The sequence below is a fragment of the Choloepus didactylus genome, chromosome 4 (assembly GCF_015220235.1).
Source record: "Choloepus didactylus isolate mChoDid1 chromosome 4, mChoDid1.pri, whole genome shotgun sequence".
Taxonomy (NCBI): Eukaryota; Metazoa; Chordata; class Mammalia; order Pilosa; family Megalonychidae; genus Choloepus; species Choloepus didactylus.
In genome coordinates this window covers 52,625,095-52,650,113 of record NC_051310.1, presented here as the reverse complement: position 1 = coordinate 52,650,113, position 25,019 = coordinate 52,625,095, and the positions used below count along the sequence as shown (strand labels likewise).

At 38.4% G+C, this 25,019-nt stretch overlaps 1 protein-coding gene across 2 annotated transcripts in view; it reads left to right on the top strand.

Annotated features, from left to right (window-relative positions):
• DAAM1 (dishevelled associated activator of morphogenesis 1) overlaps window positions 1–25,019 on the top strand; it is a 177,369-nt gene that overhangs the window by 112,314 nt on the left and 40,036 nt on the right. For both annotated transcript variants that reach the window (XM_037832610.1, XM_037832611.1), the window contains exons 4-15: window positions 9,341–9,412; window positions 14,252–14,346; window positions 15,919–16,252; window positions 16,853–16,963; window positions 17,098–17,201; window positions 18,427–18,493; window positions 18,728–18,845; window positions 19,278–19,416; window positions 19,720–19,778; window positions 22,978–23,165; window positions 23,728–24,024; window positions 24,320–24,427. In XM_037832610.1, the coding sequence (XP_037688538.1) occupies window positions 9,341–9,412; window positions 14,252–14,346; window positions 15,919–16,252; window positions 16,853–16,963; window positions 17,098–17,201; window positions 18,427–18,493; window positions 18,728–18,845; window positions 19,278–19,416; window positions 19,720–19,778; window positions 22,978–23,165; window positions 23,728–24,024; window positions 24,320–24,427 (1,692 nt within the window). The remainder of the gene's footprint in view (window positions 1–9,340; window positions 9,413–14,251; window positions 14,347–15,918; window positions 16,253–16,852; window positions 16,964–17,097; window positions 17,202–18,426; window positions 18,494–18,727; window positions 18,846–19,277; window positions 19,417–19,719; window positions 19,779–22,977; window positions 23,166–23,727; window positions 24,025–24,319; window positions 24,428–25,019) is intronic.

Below are 25,019 nucleotides of genomic sequence, written 5' to 3'. Positions count from 1 at the left end.
ACTATACATGCTTACCTTTGCCTCATATGACATGGGTTTTTTATTCTAAGTCATAAATGTAATTCATTGTGGATAGGAGAGTGAGAGCCTGTCCTATTTCATACTCTTGAAGAGACATTTCAGTTCAAAATCTTCTGGTTGATCTCTCAGTAGAGATTGTCTAGGGTTGTGTATTATTGGTATAAGCATGTGAGAAGAGACGTCTAATGGGAGTTTAGAAATATTTGTTGGATTTATCTTTGCAACACTGCATGCACATGAGGGTATGATGAACTTAGGGAAAATTTGAAATTTATTTATGAATTGAGGAAGATGAGATTGTACTGTATAGCCAGCAGGGATTTTTTGGCTTGGTAAAGAGAAGACTTTGTGAGGACATAATTACTTTACTAAAATTGTTTAAATATTTTCTGGGTTGCTGTCCATAGGACAGATTAGACTTACTCTATGCAGTTCTCAAGGGCAAAATTAAGACCCCAAGTGAAAGTTACAAGGGGGAAATTAGTGAGTATGCTCTTTTCCAAAGATTGTGAACACCTGTAGGCCTTCTCTAAGCGAGCAGATGATCTATCCCTGCTGATGACCTTTTATAAGAGACTCCTATGAGGGGAAGCTTTGGCTAAGGTGTCTCTAAGGTCAAGGGCCAGTTTTAAAATTCTATGATAGCTTTCCTTAAAGCACACAGATGTTTTTTTTGTTTGTTTGTTTGTTTTGTTTTGTTTTGTTTTGTGTTTTTTTTTTTGTTTGTTTTGTTTTTTTGGCTTTTATAAAAGGGAGTTTATTTGGTTACACGGTTACAGTCTTAAGGCCATAAAGTGTCTAAGGTAAGTCATCAACAATCGGATACCTTTGCTGGAGGATGAACAATAGTATCCGGAAACCTCTGTTAGCTGGGAAGGCACATGGCTGGTGACTGCTCCAGAGTTCTGGTTTCAAAATGGCTTTATCCCAGGACATTCCTCTCTAGGCTGCAGCTCCTCTCCACAATGCCACTCTCAGTTGCTCTTGGGGCATTTGTCCTCTCTTAGCTTCTCTGGAGCAAGAGTCTGCTTTCAACGGCCGTCTTTAAACTCTCATATGCAGCTACTCTCTCAGCTTCGCACACAGATGTTTTGAAACATCACAAAAAATGGGAAAGAGGTGTGCTCTCTTCTTCCGTGATTCCAAACGCTAAATATGAAAGCCATTGTTGTTACAAGTCAGCCTTGAGTCTTTCTGGAAATTAACTGACATTCTGAGGCTTAGGAGGAGGTGTTGGATTTCCTGGCAGATGAAGAAGCTCCTGTTCCGTAAACATTCCTTGTGTGGGCCCAACCAGATTTTGGCAACAGATGCACTTGATGGATAATCATGGCAGTAGCCAAAAAATTTAACCAGGATTGGCAGTCTCAGGGACCACATGGCTATCTTGAAATGTGTGCACAGGAATTATTTGTGAAACTAACTGCCTTCTGTTGGCAAGACTCTGATTTAGTATATAGCTTTGTCTACTGTTAGGAGCTGGTGGTAAGTGTTGGAAGGGCAGAGTGAAGCAACAGTCTCAGGAACCCAGGTTTCTAGACCTGCTGGTTCTTCTCTTCCCAGTGAAAGAACAAGAAACAAAGGACCAGAGGCAAATATCAGGATTTCAAGGACCTAATGGTGTTATTTTAAACAGTACGGTTAAACTATTTCCAGGGATCAGTGAGTTTGGCAAGGAGGAAGACTTTTCAGACATGGTAGGTCACTGATTTTTCTTGAGAAAAAGTGCAGGTTCCTGGACAAATTCTTAACACTTTATGAGCAGATCCTAATTTATAATTGGGCCTTGCTGGAGGTAGATGAGCTTCAGGGAAAGTGGAAAGCATGGAAAATAGTTGGTAGCTAAGTTGTAATTTTTATATGCTCTAGCCCTCTTGAGAGCCTAGTTTAGTTTAGCACAGGGGTCAGGAACCTATGGCCAGCGGGCCAGATCTGGCCAGTCATCTGTTCTTATAAATAAAGTTTTATTGGCACCCAGCAATGCCCATTCATTTTATGGCAGCTTTCACACTACAATAGCAGAATTGAGTAGTTGCAACAGATTATATGGCCCGCAAAGCCTAAAATATTTACTCTCTGGAGCTTCACAGAAAAGTTTCCTGATTCCTGGTTGTTCTGGTTTGCTAATGCTGCCATTATGCAAAATACCAGAAGTGGATTGGCTTTTATAAAGGGGTTACAGTCTTAAGGCCATAAAGTGTCCAAGGTAAGGCATCAACAATAGAGTATCTTCACTGGAGAAAGGCCATTGGCATCCGGAAAAGCTCTGTTAGCTCAGAAGGCACATGGCTGGCATCTGCTTGCTCCCAGGTTGCATTTCAAAGTGGCATTCTCCAAAATGTTGCTCTTGGGGCCTTTTGTCCTCTCTTAGCTACAGCTGTCTCCAGACTGTCATTCTTAGATGCTCTGAGTTCCTTCTGTTTGTCAGCTCTTTAGTATGGCTCCAGTGATTTAATTCAGACCCACCCTGAATGGGTGGGGTAACACCTCCATGGAAATTATCCAATCAAAGGTCTTGCCCACAGTTGATTGAGTCACATCTCCATGAAAACACTCAATCAATAGGTTCAACCTAATCAACACTAATATGTCTGCCCCCACAAGACTGCATCAGAGAACATGGTGTTTTGGGGGACATAATATATCTAAACCGGCACACTGGTCTAGTAGAGTGTTCCAGACTTCATCATGGCCATCTTCTGAGAAGATGATGCTCACATTACTATTGACTTAGAGAGGAAAGTTAGCAGAGTTATTGGTAAGGTGTCCTATAATTTTTTTTTCCATCTTTGATCCTACTTGCTCTTCCTTCTCTGTTGCTTGGACCCACATGGGCACCTATTTCCTATCATTCACTTGCATTAGATGCCACACATCATGGGGACATAGCAGAATAAAAGATTTTGGCCTATCTGCCCTTTTCTGCCTTTTTTTTTTTTTTAATTATAGGTATAAAGTGAAACTTTTAACATCCGTTGTGTTCATTAGTATATGGGGGTTAGGCTCATGAAATCCAGAATAGTAATGACAATTTAATGCACCAGTTACTATTTTGCTCATTAACAAGGAATAAAACTTCTTGATCCTGTATATGATCATGGTTAACATGGTGTCTAATAACATTGTCTTTGCAAATGGAACAGAATTTTTATTAGTAGAAAAATTAGTTGCTTTTGTCGTGTACTGAAAATTATTAGACTATAGTTTACTTGGTACCACACTGAAATAATATCTTTCTGCTATTGAGGTTCATTTGGTTAATCCTTAATATGCCTCAATATTTTTGAGTTGATGGCACTACTATACCTTGCTTGTAGGCAGTCTAGACAATGGAAGAGTGTCTTTCTGTCCTGACAAGTGTTACCTAAGAACTTGGGTTTGCCAAAGAACACGTGGAGATTTATGGCTTTAGGGGGCCAAGTGAAGGCTGCTTCAGCCTGTGATTTGTGGTCTGGTGAACAACCACAGAGCACATCCTTTACAATTGATTGACCTTTGTACAGCCTATTTTGGGCCTTACTAAGAGCATCTTAAACTGAAGATTTGGACTGGAAAACTCTCCCAGGACTTAAATATTATTTGTCTAATGATCCTATTAACAATTTGTCCTGTGGTAATCTCCAAAGAAGTTATTCTTATTTAAAGACTTAGCTTTTTAATTGTACTATGAATCCCACTTAGATCAATGAAAGACTTTAGCTACTAGCAAGAAATCATTTGCCTCACAAATTTCCAAATGAGGGTGGAAATTTAGAAATTTTTAGCATGCTCCAGGTACATAAATCTTAGGCCAAATCACACAATCTCTGTATCTGCATTAAAAGTAGCTATTGGTGTTATAGGTGTTTCAGAAATAGAAAATTCTGACAGAAGACAATTGGTAGAGAAATGCTTTTTAATTATTTTCTGTTGGGGGTGTCTTGAGGTAGAAAAAAGAGGCATCCCAAGTGCCACAGGGTCCATGCCTTTCACGTTATATAGAACATCAAAAAAAAAAGCAAAGCTTTTGTCCTAACAGAATGAGTAAATGCTTAAAAACTTACTTGTATTTCAATTGTGAAAATAGCGCGTGCTTTAAGATAAAAATTTAAATTGTGCAAAGTTTCCCAACTGATACTGAGAGGTAGCTATTGTTAACTTTTATTGTATATATTTCTAGAAATGTTTGTATATAAAATGTATCTACATTTTTCACCTACAGATGGAAAATAATAATCTTCTTAAACATTTATCCACAATATATTTGATCATTTTTATATCATTACTTAGCTCTACTTTATTTTTTACTACTGCTACACAGTAATTCACAGTAATTTATTCAACTATTCCCCTCTCCATATATTTCATTTGCTTCCTTTTCTATTATTTGCTGAAACAGATGATTCTGCCTGGAAAAATCTTTGTAATATATATCTGTGCATGTGTGAACATGTAATTATGGGCCAAATTCCTGAAAGTAGACTTAGAGTCAAAGGCATTTTAAATTTGAATTATTATCACCAAAACTTACCTCCAAACTGGTTGCTCCAATTTATAGCCCCAGCAACCAGGACCTAGAATGGACGTAACAGGAGATTCTGGAACAGTATCTTTATCACCATAGCTAAACTTCGTTGAACTTCTGTGTGTACTGTTCCCAGTGCTTTCTTGTATTAACTCTGAATCCCCACAATGACTCTATAAGGTAGGCACCCATTTTACGGATTAGGAAACTCAGAGTAAAAACGAGATTACTTAACTTGACTGCCTGAAAGTCACATAGCTAATGATGAATGGCTGAGGACTCACACACATGCCTGTTGGTGGCAATAACAGAAGTAGAACACGGTCACCTTCAAGTTAGTAGAGGGAGATGACAGTGAAGGAAGAGACAAAAATCTGAGGATGTAACTGTGAATATTTACCCAAGAAAGAGTACAGACTAAGAAACAATGCAAAATTCTTCTTATGGGCAAAGTGAAATTCACTGAAAATAAATTCACTGTTGTGATTTAAAGAGGGTAGAGTAGGATCTCTTGGAATTTTTTCCTAACCGTTGATCAGAGATTTGGAATGAAAATATTTACCAGTTGGAAATGAAGCAGGGTTAGAAAGACTATTGTATTTCTTTACCTTGTAAATGAGTTGGCTGTTTAAAGCCTGGTTTAAAAGAAAAAAAGAAAAAGAAAAAGAAAACAATGCCCTGGAAAGGCCCCTGTACTTTCTCTACAAGTTTCCTTTTCTAGCAAAGACATTTTTCGGAATTTGGGATAATGGGAGCAAAGTAGACAACCTAAAAAACAGGCTGCCAGCAAAGGCAAATCAAAGTGTCGGGGGTGAATGCTGCCTACCTGTAGATCTTGTCCTGAATATTCCCTTACTGATGTCCATCAATCCACTAAGGAGACATAATAAAATAATTACTGCTAGCACACACACACCCCCTCCCCCAGTTCTCTCAAAAAGGAAGTAGCTGTTGAAAATAAGTTTTGTAACTGAATCAGTGATCAACACAAATAAAAAATATTATTGATGTTCAAATTGGGACTTCCATCTATGTACAGTACACATTATGTTTCCTGTGACATCCAATATTAGGGCTTAGAAATAGCCTAGTGTCAGCCTCTTGTTTTGAAAAGAAGGAAAATGAGGTCCAGAGATAATTCGAACTTGCCCCACCAATACCAGAGGAGTAAACCAAAAAGTATGGTCTGGAATTGCACCTTTGGATGGCCTGTCTAGTCTTCTTTCTACCATTCTATCTCGCTAAAAATAAGTGATACTTGTAAATATTCTCGAAAAACGATTGGTGGAGAACCTTAATAGCATAAACTATTTATATCAATTCTAATTATCTAATAGACCTTCTGTAGATAGGCATATAAACATACATTGTTATAACACTTTCAAGAAGAAACAAAACTAGATTTCAACATGAATTATCCCTTATCCCTTCTTTAGGCAGAATAAAAAGAGCACTAATATGAATGTTAGAATTTGTGTTCCCATAGGAGAACCTCCTCTAGATGCCATTAAGTGTTAGCAACAATCTATATTGAAAGAGAGGAAATTTTTTTTTTTAAGAATATAATGAAATGAATAGTCTTATTCATTAGCGAAAGATTCTAACGGAATTGGTGAAGGAAGCAGCCAAAAGTAGGATTATATGTGCGTGACTGAGGGAAGTACTTGTTTACAATTCCAGTGTCCAGAAATGTTCAACACTAACAGATAAATTTTCAAGTGCTATTGAGAAATGTCCACAAAGATGGGCTTTAGACTGAAGTGGATATCGGACCTGGAGAACTGATTAGGAGAAAGCTTTAAGTACTGTCTGTATGCACATGTGTAAGATAGTTAAGGCCTTGACAGAGAGGCAGAAGAGTTCTTTCGGAAGGCAACTAGCGAGGGGCATCAGGTAACCCAAAGTAAGGTAGCAGACCTATAGAATAATATTCAGACAAGTTGAATGTAACAAAAATAGCAAGGGGCTTAGGGAAAGGTGAAAATATTTACTAGTTGGAAATGAAGCAGGCTTAGAAAGACTATTGTATTTCTTTACCTTCTAAATGAGCTACTAGCCATGTTTGAGTTCTGTTACAGTAAAGTGAGTTAAGAATGAAAGCTAGCTTTGCATTTAATGTATACAGCTTGTGATTAATATGAGGGCTAATCTTAGGAAAGAGGTTGCTCTGATTCTTTCCTGCTGCCTCTGAATTTCCAGCAGTATGACCCTTGACAGCTCATCTAACTTCTCTTTTTCCTTTTCAGTAAAATGGGTGTAAAAACCTCATAGGGTAGACTAAATGAAGAGTGCAGTGCTTAGACACATAGTGAGCTATGTAAGTGTTAGATACTGCTGCTGCTTCCATTACAACTAATGCAATTGGTAAAATCTTGTATATTTTCTCACTTGTTTCCCTAGAACAAATAAACAGAATTACAGAATTGAGATATATGGTTCAAAGAATAATATATTGCTAGAGGCTCTGCAATACATAGAACTCCATTGCCCTCCAGGAAGATTGTACATTGCATTTTTCTATGGACTTTTTAGGAGAGGGTCTCCCTTGATGTATCTTAGTGTCTGGTGCTTTTTATGGAACCACCATGGAACAGTTGAATTCATCTCTTTCTGACTTGTACCTTTGCAGTAGTATAGACTAACAGCCACAGAAAGTAGAAGGAAAGAGGTGACTCACAAGATGTAAGTTTCACTTGGCTATTACAGCACACACCACATAGAGGGACCAAGGCTGCCCAGGGGAAACTGGAGATGCATTGCCAAAATGAAGATGTCTGAGGATCACCCCCCCAGTAATACAGGGATAGTGATAACAGTACATTTATAAGACACTTTCACATGTATTAGCTCATTTGATTCTCTCAGCACCAAGGCATGTGAAATAAAACAAAGCTTTTTTCCCTTTATTTTGACGACAGTATCTAGGTTTACTCTTAATCTGTTTACATTACTACAGCTTTTTCAAAGTGCAAAGATTTCTCTATATATAGTAATCTTCAGTTTTTAAATGATCTCTGTTCTGTAACTGTGATTATTAAGCTTACAACAGACAGGCTCTCATGGGACCTTGGACATGGAACTTGATTTTATTTTAGTTTTGGAAATTTGCCACAGTTTGAGGTATAGAAAGATCCAGCACCTTTTATTTCATTTTATGCATGTAGATTCAAATACCATTGAGTATCACTGTGGGTTTTGGCTTGTTAGACACATTGGTAACAGTGGGATTTTGCTAACTTCAGTACTCCATTTTAAGAGGAGAAAGGGGTTCAGCATTTACACTACCACTGTAGCTATTTTATTAACATGTTAAATTATAATCGAGGGCTGTTCCAAAAGCTCATCAGATTTCCTAAACTATTTAAAACCAGGGAAGTGTAATACAGTCCAACTTCAAAGTCACTGTTATGGCCTTTGTCCCCATCATCTGGCTTGTTCAATCTCCAGATGAAATTTATGCAACTGTCGAGTTCAGGTATCAGTTACTGCCAGCTTTTAAGGCACTATAAGAAAGAGTCACTTTGCCCCTTTTTAGAGGCAAAATCGTTTTGAAATTTCTTTCATCCCACCCAAGTAGACCTGCCTGGAAAGATTTGCTTAGAGAAAGTATTTTTTGAGGTAAAGTATAGGACTGCAATTAAATGCCTCACCTTGAAACCAGTATCCCAAGGATTAGGATTCTGACACCAATAAATAGAGCTCTCTGCTCTATTTCCACAAACAAAATAGGTTGTGACTATACCCATTGTCAGGAAGTAGATACATGTGCCTGGCATATGTTATCCAAGAGGACAAGGGGAATCAGTTATACTAAGGTGCTGTCTGAAGGGGAAGCTAGAGAGTAGCATAAATTTTCCTTTTCAAACTACATAAGGTCTGATCACACAGATGACTCAAGGGCACATGGACTTGCAAACATGCATGTAAAACTCTGACAACTTCTGATGGGATTGATCATCCTGTGGAGCAGATACCACAGTCACCTTCTTGTTTTTGTAGGTGTAGCTTGGGCTGCCACAGAGCTCCCATCCACAGGAGCCCTGGGTGCCGTGGGGCTGGCTTCTGATCACTCTGGTTTGAAAGACACAAGACTGGCTAGAGTGGTTTCCCAAATTTCTTTGGGCTTCAGTTCCTTTCACCTCAGGCCTACTACATTTTGAATCCAAACTTCCAAGCTGCCACATCGTGAAGGCTGGGACTAGGACTAACAAGAGTTCATTTTACTACCTTCCACTCAATGTCAGGCTTTATTCTACCTCTCCTGTGAAGCAGGACATAGTTTTGGCCACATCAATGAAATTGTTCTTCAGAACTTGTACTGTCTGTGGGAGTCTGAATAACCTAAGTGAAAAGGTCGGACTAACAACTGGCTAAACCCTGTGGTCATTTTAAAGGCAAGTTTTCTTCTTCTGAAGATTTTATACAGATGTGTAGTCCAGCAGTACTATCTCCTCAGTGCAGTATAGGACCTAGAGATCTTTGCTCACAACCAAACTCCCTGCCTTTCCCAATGTTAGTGTGCCTCTGAAGGAAAACAACTTTATACCATGGTGTGGCTAAGTTTCCACTAAAATGTCCCCTTTGTCACACCTAATTCAGACTTCAGCACTTTCTCTGGAAGTTGGATTAGGAAAGACCACCCTAATCAAGTGGGCATTCTGATGATATAAAGCCAACATTTAAAAATAAATATCTCGTATCACAGTGTCTTTAGTGGTTTATGTGGGCCATTGTCTTTGTGCTCTGGATGTCTGATGTGCTTATCTGTTGTGTGTATACATCTGGTGGAATATCAACAGTTTTCTTTCCTTCTAGGACCAGGAAGAAAACAAAGGAGCTACAAGTTGGCCTGAATTCTACATCGATCAGCTTAATTCCATGGCTGCTGTAGGTATACTTTATGTTCTTTGACACACAGTTTAAAACGTAAGTCTAGTACAGAGCACACAGTTGCACAATAAATTCACTTGAGTAAGACCTACCAAATGTCATTACCTTTCCAAACTCCAGCCCAAGGGCTCAGAGATGGAATAAAAGGGTACAGGAGTAGTACTTGGCAAAGTGATTTTTCCAGTATGTTTAAATAAAATCAACACACACTAAAATATAAGTGAGTTTAATGTTATAAGAGGAAATGTAATCTTAAATCTGGCTTGTGTTCAACATTAACTTGCAATTGCTCTTACTGATCATTTGAAGCTTTGCTTTGGCAGCACTATTCTTAAAGTTAGTATCACTTAAAAATCGTATGATTAAACCACTCATTCTATCATTGTATTTCTCCCATTCTCTTTCTTACTGGAGGCGTGGTTAGTTCCTGGGTTCTTGCTTTTATGGGGCACCTGGGTACTCTTTTACTCATTTACGTACCATATTATCAGTGGGCATGCTCATGATTTTAATAGTCAATCCATTAGATCCAACTTTGAGTTCATAACATCAAAGTAGATGATAGTTCCCATGATACATTTTTCCACCTTTCTTTCTTGACTTTTCTGGAGGCCTTATACAGAATTAGTGTGTTTCTTATCACTTAAAGCAAATATTTTAGGTTCTCCAATATTTTGCTGCTGCTGCTGCAAAAGTTAAAAAATGACTAGAATATGTGAATCATTCACATTTTTGCTAAACTGTACAGGCCTTGAATTTTAGCAACTTTTCTAGCTTTTTCTTTGAAGATGCTTTCCCTGCTGTTATACAATGAATAATAAACAAACTGGTGAATGTAAACAGAGCTGTATAAATTATAGAAGAAACTGCATAAGTTTTTTCCCCAAGGGTTTCTAATCTAAAAAGCACAACAGAAAAGAACAGAAAATAACCAGCAAATCCTTTGTATACAAAGCATCCTACACATTGCCAAAGATGAAAAGAATGATCTCAGCAATTGTATGAATATGCTAACAGAGTGTGAGATTTGTAAGGACCATCAGAGATTTTCTGTGCATCCATTTAAGCAATAATAATTTAGAGACATTTATATCTAAAGGCTATTTTCTGAATTCTTGCCTGTGGCTGTTAGGGGGAGAGACAAAAAGAACTATCAGATCGTCTTTTTAATTAACTCAGTATTGTTTGATGTCTAACAAGGGAAGTTGCTTCTTTGTTAATGAATACCCATCTATAAATCCAGAGGACCAAAGTACTATGGATTTTTCCTTTCTTCAAATTGTGGGGCAGTTGGATTAATTTGTCCTTCAGTGACTTAATCCATGCTTTGTCTGAAGTAGAACAGACCTGGCCCATTCCTACATAAGGGTCTGTGATGTGCCAACGCATAGTACTTCCTTAGGAAGCTCCATTGTCCTCTGTCTAGCTCCTTGGACAACTCTTTGCTACCTTCTTGAGTTGTCTACATTTTAATTGTATTTGGGTCCTAATCCAAAGTCCTTCCCAAGAGCAATTCAAGACTGTTAAATTGTCAGTCACTTTGTTATCCTTTATGTGTTAAACATCTAACAAAGCCTTCTAATGCTCCTTTAATGACTTAGCCAGTGTCTTTTTGAGGGTCAAAAGTAAAAGGGGTTAACAGTTTATGAATTAATGAAACCTCAAAATGCCTGCCAATGTAAAGGAGCAAGGAAACCTGATGAGATTGAAATATCTATGTTGGGTTTTCTGTTTTTCCCACTGTATTCACTGCCACCTTCCCCTCCGGTTGTTCTGGTTAATATCTTTGATAACTATTATGGAATTCCTGACAACACACAGCAGAACTCATATTAGACATTGTCCCAGGGGACTGGAAAGGCACAGAATTCCTCCACATCCTTTCAAGGCCTGCAGCTATAGCTCTCTGCTTAGGGAATTGTAGAGGGGGCATTTATCCTCGCTGTCATCATCCCTTGTCTTCAGCATCAGTAACAGCTACTGCTTATTGAGCGGACATCATGTGGCAGGCAGTGTAACAAGCACTTTACATGTTTTAATCCTTACAGGCAGCCTATGTTATAAAAGTTATTTATAATAAGGAATCTGAGACCCAGAGAAAAGTCACCAAGGTCATCTAATTAGGAAGTTGTAGAGCCAGAATTCAAACCTATCAGTCTGAGCCCAGACACTCCTGACCAATCTGCCTCTCACTAACTCGGGTTTTAAAACCCTGTGGTACATAAAAGCTGCTTGACAACCCACCCCCACCCCCAGGCCTACCGAGACAGACTTTCCTGAGGTGGGGCAGGCATCTGTTTTCTTTAATGCCCCCAGAGTCTGATGAATAGTCCAGGTAGAGAACTGTAGCACTTACTGGTCTGTGAAACTGTTTGTGGAACAAGTTCAGTTACTTTACATAAGCCTCATAACAAGAATGCTTTGCTCTTTAAAGGACCCCTGGGTGATCTGTTGGCTTTTAAAGAGTGAAAAATGGTGTAAAAAGAGTGCAGCCTAACAGGTTGGAGAAGGACTTGGGCTTTCTTTGTATGTGGCTTCTCAGTGGAATCTCAAGGAGGGACGTGAGGTGAAGTCCAGTGTGCTTGGTGGACTGGCTTATTAATTTCACACCAATGAAATATTTCAAACAGGAGCTTAGTTCCAGATTCCCAGTCAGGAATGATTTCTGTGCCTGGTTTGTGTACATCTCTCAGACCTGCATGCTCCAATGTATCCCTCAGCAGCTTTGACCAGAAATCCGCTCAGCAGGGTATGCTTTGTGTTGCGCATTTCTCATGGAAACAGGTATTTTGTAAGTGCAAAGGCCACTCCGTGGCCTATATGCCAGGGTGCATATTAGATGTTTGCCATAGATATCATCTTCAGAAACTGCAAACATGTCTACATTATCACTGAAATGTGAAGCTTGAAATCTTGAGACTTTATTTAAAATATTTTATTTTAAAAAGTCACAAAAATGTGAGTTCATCCACATATCCTCATTTTCTCAGTACAACAAACTCAGATGCAAATCCAATTGTAAATCACATACAGAAAAGGGTGTAGTCTCTTCTGTTTTAAGAAAGAAGGTAATGCTCCATTCTTACATTGGGAAAAGAAATTCCAGTTAAATTTTCTTTGATGTGGTCTGCCTTTTTTCAGATGTTCCAGCTCTGCAAGATTGTTGAAAGAAGGAATAGCTATATCTTTATTTAGTATTAGTGACTCACAATAAGAAATGTGTGTAGTATTGAATTTTTGGATAGCTATGTGAAACGAATCTTAGGAAAAAGGAATGATATTTATAAAAGACTTGATTCTGAGCTACAGATTCAAAGTGATTACTTAAGAGCCTAAACTAGTTCAGCTGTGCCATAGGAGATTAAGTATACTTTGCTGGATTTGTGTTGAATTTTCAAGTGGTTGGGTCTCACGGAGCTGTGATGGAATTCGTTGGCTGTTTCTGCATGCAGCTTCTTCCCAACCATCCTCTAGTGACAGCTGTCCAGACGCATTACCAGCAAGAGGGCAGCTTTAGCAGAAACAATAACAAGTTAAAAAAGCAAAAGAATCTATTGATTTCTATTTTGATTGTCATAAATGATACCAATGTGTTTGTTTGCTTTGGGTTCTACCCTCCACATTGTATAGTAACATTTAGGTCTTGGTTGCATAATGCTAATACTATTGATTAAAAAAAAATTTAGTAAAAAACCAAACTTTTATTTTTGATACAGCATACCTGTTTCCCAACCAGGCACGTTATCAGAATTGGTAACAGGTAAAAGGATTGAGACTAGATGAGCATGAGTTGAGAGTAGGATAAAGGAAAGGGGTCAGTAGTTCCATGGGTAGAGGCTCCTGGGATCACAAAGGCTGGCAGTCCTTTTAAATACAACTAGGTCATCATGAAACGGAAGGGAGTGGAAAGGACTTTTTGTTTGTTTTTTTAAACAAATCTATAAATCTTACCTGCAATTATGATTTTATCAATACATTAAATCTTAAGACTAAACCTGAGATCTGCTTACTGAGAGTCTTCCTTGCAGCAAGGTTTGCAGAGCTGCAGCATCAGTGTTGCCTGGAACCTTGTCAGAAATGTTTGAAGCTTCTCAGGCTTCACCCCAACACACTGAATCAGCATCTGCATATTTAATAAGATTCTCAGGCGGCTCATCTCCGCATTAAAGTATGAGATGCAGTGCTGTAGCAGATGCCTGGATGGGGTGATACACAGGTACTCATATGCACATGCACACATGCACACATGCACACCTCTCCAATCCTGCTTTCCAAATTACCTTGAAGCATTACTAAAAGTTAAGCATTTTATTCTGAAGAGCTTGTCCATCTTAGTATCAGGTCCAATTTAATTGTTCCTCTTAAAAGATAATTTGTTTAACAAAATCCCTTCGGTCTTGAATTACACTTTTGGCTGAGGGATAGGAGAAGTAGTGGGAAGATTGCTTCTCACCTCCTCTGTTTGATAGTGTTAGCAGCTTTAATTGTCAGAGTGTTGTATTCAACTGCAGGTCTAATCTTGTTTCAAATATAAATAGTGGTATCTACATCAGAGCATAGTTATATGGGTAAATTAATCTCTGTTTACTAAGATTTCTAAACACTTCCTTAAAGCCCTGTTTGAAATTTAAAAAACTAATCTGTAGTAGAGACCACACATTTGTAAAATTTTTGGTGTTGTTGTCTATGTTTTTACTTGTAGTAAATCTTTATCATAGATTTATTGGTTGTTTATTTGAGCTAAAAGTGATCGTAGCATGTAATCTGTGGGATTGTTTTATTTATGCCGTAATTAAAAAATAGAATTTGAGTAAGTAACTTCAGTTTTCTCTGTAGAGAAAATCTCTGCTGGCTTTAGAGAAGGAAGAGGAAGAAGAAAGAAGTAAAACTATAGAGAGTTTGAAGACAGCACTAAGGACGAAACCAATGAGGTAATTCTGTTCCTGGGTAGCATGTATTTGCATTTTATTCGCTTCTCTTCTCTGTTATGCTCTTCTTTTCCTCTCCTTCCTTCCTTTATTTTTGCTTGCTTACTTGTTCTTTTTTCTGCAGTAGTCAAACCTTCCAGAAAGTCTTTAATTAACAGCATGCAATTGAACCACAAATAAAGTACTGTACTCATTGAACATTCAATAAATTGATTTTCTTCATGAAAAAGATGTGCAGACACCCACGAGGATGGTTAAAATAATAATAGCTTTAAAAAGACAGACAATAACAAGCATTGATGATAATTAAAAAAGACAGACAATAACAAGCGTTGATGAGGATGTGGAGAAATTGGAACCCACCTTCATAGCCTGTGGGAATGTAAAATGGTGCAGCCAGTTTGGAAAACAGCTTAGCAGTTCCTCAGAAGTTATACATAGAGTTACCAATTCCACTCTTTAGATATATACCCAAGAGAAATGAAAGCATCTGTCCATATAAAAACTTGTACACAAATTTTCATACTGTCGTAATTCATAAAACCCCAAAAGCAAACAACATGTGTTGTATCCATACAATGGGATATTTGGCCCTAAAAAGAAATGGACTCCTAAAACATGCCACAACATGGATAAACCTTGAAAACAAGTGAAAGAAATCAGTCACAAAGGACCATGTATTGTATGATTCCATTTATGTTAAATGTTGAGAGTAGGCCAATCTGTGGAGAGAGAAGTGGATTTGTGGTTGTTAGGGGCAAACACTGTGCAGTTGTATGACAGAGGTCTTCTAGCCTATCCTAATTAGATTAGGGTTTCCCTCAGTGTGTTCTGCACTGTCAGATGTTAATGGGTATCTGAGGACAAATAAGTTTGGAAATTTCTGGAGTAGTTAGATAAACAAGCTATAGTAACTTCTGAACTTCTCAGACCCTTTAACATGCACATGTACATTGTGAATTACTCTCATTGATTGACTATACAGTCTTATAAATATTAACAAATTATAGTAATAAAAGACTGTTGATAATCTGTTTTATATATTGGAATTCCATGTAGCACGTCATTTTGCTCCCCCAAAACTTAGGGATATAAATGATCATTTCTTTGACAAGCAAATGCCCTGGAGTTTAAGGATGCTGCTTGACTTTCACTGGTAAGGGGCCTGAGTCAGTGGTCAACATCTAAAGCTGTGAGGGAGGATTAGATGTTATAACAACATAGCGTCAGTGGATGACCTTAATCTAAGACAACATACGTGTTATGAATGTCCTCTTGCTCCTGAATTTTTATGGTTTGTGTGATCTGGTAGTTGGTTCTTGGTACCAGTTGAGGTGTGTTTACCTAAAATGGAGATTTCCTCTCAATTCTGGTTAGACCGGACTATGGAGTCTGTGCCAAGGAAGAGCCAAGCAATTAAGACGACTTCATCGATGAAAGCCCTTTGATGCTTCGGGAAACAAATATTTTTCTTCTACCTTTCCCCTGCTCCCTAAAGTTTTCCATTAAAGTCTTTTATAACATCTCAAAGGGACTTAAGTCTAATACATTTTACCCTTCTCCTCCTCATGACAGGTTTGTAACCAGATTCATCGACCTGGATGGCTTGTCATGTATTCTCAACTTTCTGAAGACCATGGACTATGAGACCTCAGAGTCTCGAATACATACCTCTCTCATCGGATGTATAAAGGCACTAATGAACAACTCTCAAGGCCGGGCTCACGTGCTGGCTCATTCTGAGAGTATTAATGTAATTGCTCAGAGTCTGAGCACAGAGAACATTAAAACGAAGGTGGCCGTGCTGGAAATCTTGGGCGCTGTGTGCCTGGTTCCTGGGGGGCACAAGAAGGTACTGCAGGCCATGCTGCACTACCAGAAGTACGCCAGCGAAAGAACCCGCTTTCAGGTGGGTGCTCCTTCACTGCTTTTCCACTCACCCCTTCTAGCCAGGTGCCCTTTCTGGCCCTTAAGGGGGACCATACCTAAACTTACCCCCCTGTGGTGATTACTTAAAACATTCCTTTCCTCTTAGGTTTTAATTCCAGAGTAGAATGTACTTTCTGTAGCTGATCAATCTGGGCTTTGGTATTACTGAAGTTGACACTGTAGCCCTGCTTCCCACGTATTTTATAGCACACCTCTTTTGTATCTACTAAATGGGATGTACCCTGAGATTTTCCAGGTTGCTTTTCTTGATTTAGAATCAATTTTAACAGTGAGATTATGTTACTATCTTTTTACTCAAATATAAAAAACAAGCAGAGTTAATGAAGCACAGTCTTTTGCACTTTTTACACAATGTATAGAAACATACATGATGTAGGAATTTTGAAAGTTGAGATTTTAGGATTAATTTTAAGAAAAAAAAATGAAGCTTTCTGTGGACCAATGTAATTTTGTCTGAACACACGATTTTAAAAACCAACTTCTGAGTCTGGAAGAAATTAAATGAGTATAAGTTTAGTAATAATTTAGTCCTTTGTTTTTATATTTGTATCCTTGGTAGACATTAATTAACGACCTGGATAAAAGCACCGGGCGGTATCGAGATGAAGTGAATCTCAAGACTGCTATCATGTCCTTCATTAATGCAGTGCTCAGCCAAGGTGCAGGAGTGGTAAGAACCTGCTACACTACAACTTTTAAGATATGTTATTAAAGAATATATATATATATTTTTTAAAAAAGAATGATTGCTGATATGTAGTCTAAAAACCATAAATATGTATTTTCTCACCCTTTTACTTTCAGGAAAGTTTGGACTTTAGACTTCATCTTCGCTATGAATTTCTGATGTTAGGAATTCAACCTGTAATAGATAAATTAAGGGAACATGAAAATTCAACATTAGATAGGTAAGTCAGACTGTTATGGTCAGAAACAGTTCGTACTTTCTGCATGAGGTGTGGTGTGGTGCCTCACCAAGTGCCGGCTCGTGAACTACTTGTGACTAGTCTGTCACATGAGAAGGAACTTGCACCAGAACATTAGTTCAGCTAACAATGTTTTCCTAGTAAGACTTTCTCAAAGAAGGAAGCAGCATATTGTGTAGACACCCTAGCATGGGTTTTGGCATTAGACCTGAATCCATATCCTAGTCCTACCTCTTACTTGCTCTGTATCCTGGCCAAGTTACTAAATGTTTCTGAACCTTACTAGTTGTATACCTATAAAAAATAGTGATGATGATGATGATGATGATGGCAGCTATGACTGCTTTTCAGGGTTGTTGTGAAAATTGACTTTAAAACACGAGGAATCACTTGGCACCTTTGATTGGCATTCTTTGATGCTAATTTCCATATTCCTGTTCCTTTGCTCTTGTTTGCAATCATTTTACTGTTTCTAAGCTACCCTACTAGGTTTTAGACCTCTTCTTTCACCACTCTCCCGCCCTCTTTCACGCACTCCAGTACACTCTCCTCCTTGATATTCTATGAGTATGTCAGACATACTCTTGCCTCAGGGCCTTCACACTTGTTATTTCATCAGCATCAGAAGATCTTCCCACAGTTGTCCCAAACTGCTTATTTCCTTATTCCCTGAAGAGAGGCCTTTTCCAGCCACTGTGTCCGCATTATTCACCTCACCTCCCTTCACTCTCTATTCCTTTTACCCTAATATGGTTGTCTTTATAGAACTTATCATCCCCAGCATGCAGAACACATAGTAGGGGCTCAGTAAATGTTTGAATGAATAAATGGAGTGAACATTTCTTTTGTAATCTTTAATCTAGCAGCCAGTAAAGTATAGGTATATGGGAGTCTCTGAGTGGAATCGGGACTTGACTGATTTTAGATTTCATAAGCTTTAGTAACTAATTGTCTGCCATGTGCTAGGCATCTTCTAGGCTTTTAAACTTTTTATTTTAGTGTGATCTCATTTTACTCAGATGATATCTTTTTTTCTTTAGAATGAGCATAGTTTTAAGTGAAGCATTCACTTAATTTTGTTGCCTTATTTCTTTTAGAGATAGCTGTAAGAATTCAGGAAAGGCCTTAGTATTAATGTCCTGATTCCTGTGCTCCTGTATTTGCCAGTTGTTCCACTGTTAGTAACTTTTCTTTAATCATCTTTCAGGCATTTAGACTTTTTTGAAATGCTCCGAAATGAAGATGAGCTAGAATTTGCCAAGAGATTTGAACTGGTATGTGTGCTTGCAGTTATTCTGATTTGACTCATCTGCTTATAGAATTTTCCTCTCATAATATGTTTTGTAGAGTTGTCATAGATCATTGTAATCAATGAGCAAAATCAGGTTCTGTATCTTTACCCACATGGTGGAATTAGTCTTTGTTTGCCTTGGATTTGCTTCTCTTGCACTGGGGGTATCAAGGAATTTGTACACGTGACTTAGATTTTTTTTTTCCATATGATATAGGTTCATATAGACACAAAAAGTGCAACTCAGATGTTTGAGCTGACCAGGAAGAGGCTGACTCACAGTGAAGCTTACCCTCACTTCATGTCCATCCTGCACCACTGCCTCCAAATGCCTTGTGAGTGGGTTTGTGATTTACATGTGTGTGGTTGAATGTGTGCACGTTGTCCGCAGAGCTCTGTTTTTTGAACAATGCTGATTAAACTGAGTGCAGACTAGGGATTCCAAACCTTGCATTTGTAAAACTACAATGTGTCTCCACACACCTTAAAGGATTTTGTGAAATTCTCAAAATGGAATAAATCATAATTTACTTGATTTCAGAAATAAGTATATGCCTTACAACGCACTTTGAAAGGGGTGGAGAGTGCCTCTCAATCAAATCAATGTTCATTGCATGTCAAAATTCCAGAAATTTTGAGAAACTTTGGGGTAGACATTGTAAACATCTCTCTGGTTACATGTCTCTGAAGGGTGGCCACTGTTGAAAACTATTCATTCTAGTTTAGAAACAACTTGAAGTATTTTTCACCATTCTTTTCTTTTTTAGACAAGAGAAGTGGAAACACCGTTCAGTACTGGCTACTACTAGATAGAATTATACAGCAAATAGTTATCCAAAATGACAAAGGACAGGATCCTGACTCCACGCCTTTGGAAAACTTTAACATTAAGAATGTTGTACGAATGTAAGGTTCTTCTTATTTTGCTGCCTGTGAGATAATGGAGACAATATAAGACACTTATTTTACCTTACTTAAAAAATAGCATTTGAGAAGACTGAAATGTTCTATAGGTCAAATATGAATTATTACACACACACACACACACACACACACGTTTGTAATATAGCCAAGTAACTTCTGGGTTTAAATGGATTTCAAGCATGCTGAGGATTTTTTTGCAGTACATTTTTTTTGTACCTAGGGTGCCTGCATTGAGCAGTGGGCTTTATGTTTGTTGTAATGAATGTTCCTCTCACTATTATACAGGTTGGTTAATGAAAATGAAGTTAAGCAGTGGAAAGAACAAGCAGAAAAAATGAGAAAAGGTAAACAGTGAGGCCCTGACAAGAGGTTGTGTTGAGTTATGGGTGACTCTGTTTTCCTGCTTTCTGTATATTTTGGAAACTTGCATTGATGTTTTTTGTTACTTTAGTGCATCAAACAGCCTTTCTTTTTCTGTGTCTTAAGGGCATTTTGCACTGTCTTTTCTTGAATCAAGCTATTTTAGTTGTCATGCTGATTCCCAGATATTTTACCATTTTATCATAATCATATAAATTTTTTTGAAAAGCTGGTAGCATTTGCTGTTCAATATTCATTAATTCAGGTTTTCGTAACCACCAGTTATCTAAATGCTTCATTCACCCCCAAACTACTCTTTAAAGTACCTTGAGTTTTAAGAAATATAATAAGGGACACTACAGATTACCCAGAATTGCCTGTGATATTTTAAAAGAGAAGCAGGGGCAACTTGGCTCCAGCAGCCCAAGTTTCCATATGACCTTAATTTGGTACCAGGTATAAACAGAGAAATCATGCAGAAAATCATTGACCTTTATAGATATTTGTGTTATGAAACATTAACAGACTAGCTATTAGTGAATGTTTGAATCTGTCTTTTATATTGTCACTCAGCATCAAATGATAGGAGACACTTGTGCCCATCACAGTGCCAGCCACTCACAGAAATGGATGCAGCTTTCCTCCTTCCTTCATAATATTAGAAAATTAAGTTGGCCCCTTTATGAAAAGAATCATATGCCTAGCTACTCCTCTTTCATATGCTGGTTAACTGACTTCCTTTTCCTTGTCCAAGTTATTCATTCACAGCCAGTGAAATATAATGACACTCACCCCAATATTTAGTGTGCTAAAAATAGAGGTTTTAAGACATGCCTAAGCATTCCTTTCCTCTCATAACATTTGCCCTTTTCCATTGAGCAGAAAAGCAGGGCCCACTATTACCAGAAAAGTACCAAATATGAAGTACTATTATGTTACAAGTTCCTCATATGAATTCAGATTGCTCTCAAAAAAGTGAGATCTGCATGTGCATCTTTAAAAATAAATTCCCGAAACAGCTATCAAAAGATTAGAAACACTGACTGAAAATTAGGGTAAAGAGAGATTATACCAAAGAGAGAGTTGTTTTGGGTATTTTAGGGATACATTCTAGAACATGGAGACTCAGGTATGCAAGTTGAGTAGAGTACTTAGGACAGAAGCTTCAGAATCATTCATTCATTCATTCATTCATTCATTCAGTGAATACTTACTAAATGCCTGAATGTGTCAGATGCCGTGCTCGGCTCTGGATCTCAGTCTCAACTCTTCCCCTCACTGCTTGTGTGAATGGACTAAGTCATATCCTCTTTTCTCCAGTCTTCTCCTCTGTAAAATGAGGACTAAACCTAATTCACAGGGTCCTTGTGAAGATTAGATGACAAAGCAAATATAAGAAAAAAATGTAAAGACAGATATAGGGCCCGGCACATAGTAACTGCTCAATAAATGATAGTGACTGTTACAGTTTTGGCAGAAGCTGAGATGGCACAAGAGAAGAAGGCTGAGGTCAATGCAGGGGACAGGATGGATTTGGTGTGGTCAGGAGTAGGGTATAAAAAAAAGAGATTGTAGATATAATTAATTATTTTCTGGAAACTTCAGTTAGCAGAGTTCTACTAATGGGGTGCATGTCAACAATTAGTTAGAAGTGCTATGGACCTGAAAGGTGGAGGAGATTTGGGAGAAATCTCTTTAATGTGGTACACCCAGTAAATGCTCAATGAAAGTTAGAGAATGGGTGGAGAGATCTTTTAGGCTGGAAGTTTCTGTACCTGGCAATAGAGAAGGATCATCTAAGAAGCATTTGAAAACCAAAATTCCTGAGCCCTGCCCCAGGCTATAGAAGAGACTCCCTGGAATAGCTTCTGGGGGTCCTGAAACATTAAAACCTCTCAGATGATTCCAAGACACAGCCAAATTCAGCATAGGCTAATGACTGCTCATAGGAAGGCAAGTCCCTAGTCTTATAATTGTCAAAGATGAATGAAATGGAGGAGAGGAGACGGGATACAATGAGGTTGTTTTTGAATATGTCCCTGAAGAAGTGAGTGAAGCATCTGAGTGGTACAAGTGGTTATATCAATCAACTTAAAGACTGGTGGTAAGATCCAGTGATTTTGAATCCCTGTCTGCAAACGAAATCTCTGAAAATTTGGGGGGACAAGGGAAGAGACGATAGGAGACAGAGAAAACAAGAATGTAAATGTGTTATCACATTCAGTAATAGAGACCAGCTGTGTATAATTCTGCCCCAATAGGTTAGATCTCTAGTTTATTTGTTTATATAAAATGAATAGGAACTGGGGCCAAGTATTTGAAGTAAAAATTTGCAGCTAAATGTCATTAGTTCTCTTTTCTAAAGCTCATCATTCCTGTCAGTGCTAGATCAGCAAGCATCTGTTGATTGGCAATGTGAATAAGAATTTTGCTAAATTGATAGCCCTGTTCCATTTAGCAGGACTAAGGAAGTCAGTAAAACTATAGCTGATAGCTAATATTTTTATTCCCAAATTACCATGATTCTCATGCTCAACCAATACTACTCCCCTTAAGATGCTGAGCTAATATTTTTATTCCCAAATTACCATGATTCTCATGCTCAACCAATACTGCTCCCTTTAAGATACTGTATACTGAGATGATAGCATTTGCTTTCACAAATTTTAGTAATTATTTATCTGAGGTATAAAATAGTTAACTCCAAGTAGCCTTCTGAGCAAGGATAGGAGAAATGATTCCGTGCTGGGACGTGTCCTGAGTCTGGCAGCAGCTATTCCTTGCAGTAGATGGTTTTTCCTTTCAGACCTTCTGTTAGTTGGATGTGAGCAAGCAAATGTAGCTAATAAAAGCTGGACTTTTATGAGGCCCTTTTATTATTCATTTTCCCTGGTGTTGCTAACGGGACCATTTTTATGACAGAATTCTGAATTAAATGCTAAATAGGCACCAGTCTCCTTGACTAGTGGTTGCTCAAACCCTTGTTTCATTTTTTAGAACTATGCCTGCAAGAGTGTTTAGTCTTTTGCAAATGTAATAATAGTTTTGTGAGTTGCTCCAACCCTTGCTAGAGAAGAAGACTATTTACCTAATAAAGAGCCTCACAGTCTCTGCCATCATTAGGGAAAATGCCTCAGCTTTGAAGAATCTCCTGTTTTCATGCTTAATTGTTTTCATTTGTAGAACACAATGAACTACAACAGAAATTGGAAAAGAAAGAAAGAGAATGTGATGCCAAGACCCAAGAGAAGGAAGAGATGATGCAGACTTTAAATAAAATGAAAGAGAAACTTGAAAAGGAGACTACTGAGCACAAGCAAGTCAAGCAGCAGGTGGCAGACCTCACGGCACAGCTCCACGAACTCAGCAGGGTGAGGCCGAGGGCCGGTGGCCACTGAGCGGGTCTTTGGTTCCTGGGTAGCTGGCAAGGCCTCACTTGTCCTGGAGCCCCTGCATCCTTAACTAGACAACTTCTGACTGGAACAGTGAATCTGAAACATCTTGTATGATTTAACGTAATGGTTATGAGACTTGCCTATTCTGCTGTTGTGTAGCAGCAGAGGATGTTTGGGGTGTGCTTCTTAAATATAAATCCTCTAATGAGAATGACAGAAGTCACATTAGCTTCTTAAAATGAAAATTGATTTTGTGAATACCAAACCGTATGAAGGTGAAGGAAGAGATACGTGAATGCTTTGAAACAAGCACGAGGGTACCAGATACGAAGGAGTGACTTAGACACCATAAAGGCCCTGAAAAGTCCACTGGACTTACTGATGCTTTATATCACATCCTCAAAAGTGTGAATTTCTTTCTAGTGTACATTATAGGCAAAATTATGGACTCTCACGTCATAGCATGGATTAAAGGATAACACACACACACACACACACAAAGATCTTCCACTGATCTCTCTTCTTTTTATCTTTTCAGAGGGCTGTCTGTGCTTCAATGCCAGGTGGACCATCGCCCGGAGCTCCAGGGGGGCCCTTTCCTTCCTCTGTGCCGGGGTCTCTCCTTCCCCCTCCTCCCCCACCTCTGCCAGGTGGAATGCTTCCTCCTCCACCACCTCCCCTCCCTCCAGGTGGCCCTCCTCCTCCCCCAGGACCTCCTCCCTTAGGGGGAATCATGCCGCCTCCTGGTGCTCCACTGGGTCTGGCACTTAAGAAGAAAAACATTCCTCAGCCCACAAATGCCCTGAAATCCTTCAACTGGTCTAAGCTGCCTGAGGTAAGCCATTTGTTCCAATCTTCCCTCTAATAGATAGCATTAGCAGCTTATTGTATTCTCTCACTGAGAGGCAAGCAGTCCTGGCTGTTAGATGATTTCATTTTCTGGTATGGACGCGTGTTTCTCACTGGGTCAGATATTTAAGTGATAAATGACGCTTGGTTTACCCAAACCAGCTCACTTGGAGCATCTGGTAAAATGAAGAATTTGGCACAGCAGCAATCTTTTTGTAACCATGTCTGTTCTTTTTGTGTATAACTATAAAACATAGAATTTATTAACTTGATGTTTGCAGAACAAACTGGAAGGAACAGTATGGACTGAAATCGATGATGCAAAAGTCTTTAAAATGCTAGATCTTGAAGACCTGGAAAGAACTTTCTCTGCCTACCAAAGACAGCAGGTAACAGCATGTGCCCACTAGAAAAACCAAAATTGTGTCATACTGCATCCCTGGGCCATCTGCTATAGCCATGATATGGTAGGCATCTTAGTTCTTGGCTGTTTGGTCTGTGGTGGTATGTTTCTACAAAGCAGCATGGTATGTGTGTGTCTTCTTGCCCCTTGGTGTGTGTTACACAGGTTGAAGATATATAAGCTCCTTGTTAGAGTGCTTCCTACCCTGATGTGTGTACCAGACCTTGTCTATTTTGGTTAAGGATGTCTGAATATTGTAATCACTTGTGCCAAGTCAAAATGGTTCACCAGCAGAAAATATAGAAGAGAAATGTAACCCTAAATAAATACTGTGCTGCAGTCATTCTCTTTATTTCTAACTTGTATTGTCACTTCTCAGTGCTTGTTTTTAAAGCTACTTTTGTTTATCTGGCTTTTAAATATATATATATTTTTATATATAATATCAAATTGTTATCAGAGGTAGGAGTTGCTTTTTGAAATAGTTAGAAATAGATAGAATCTTTAAAAGTATGGCGGTTGGTAAATGAATATTATTTGGCAGCTAGAAAGAACCCAGAAACATTTTTACTCTGTGT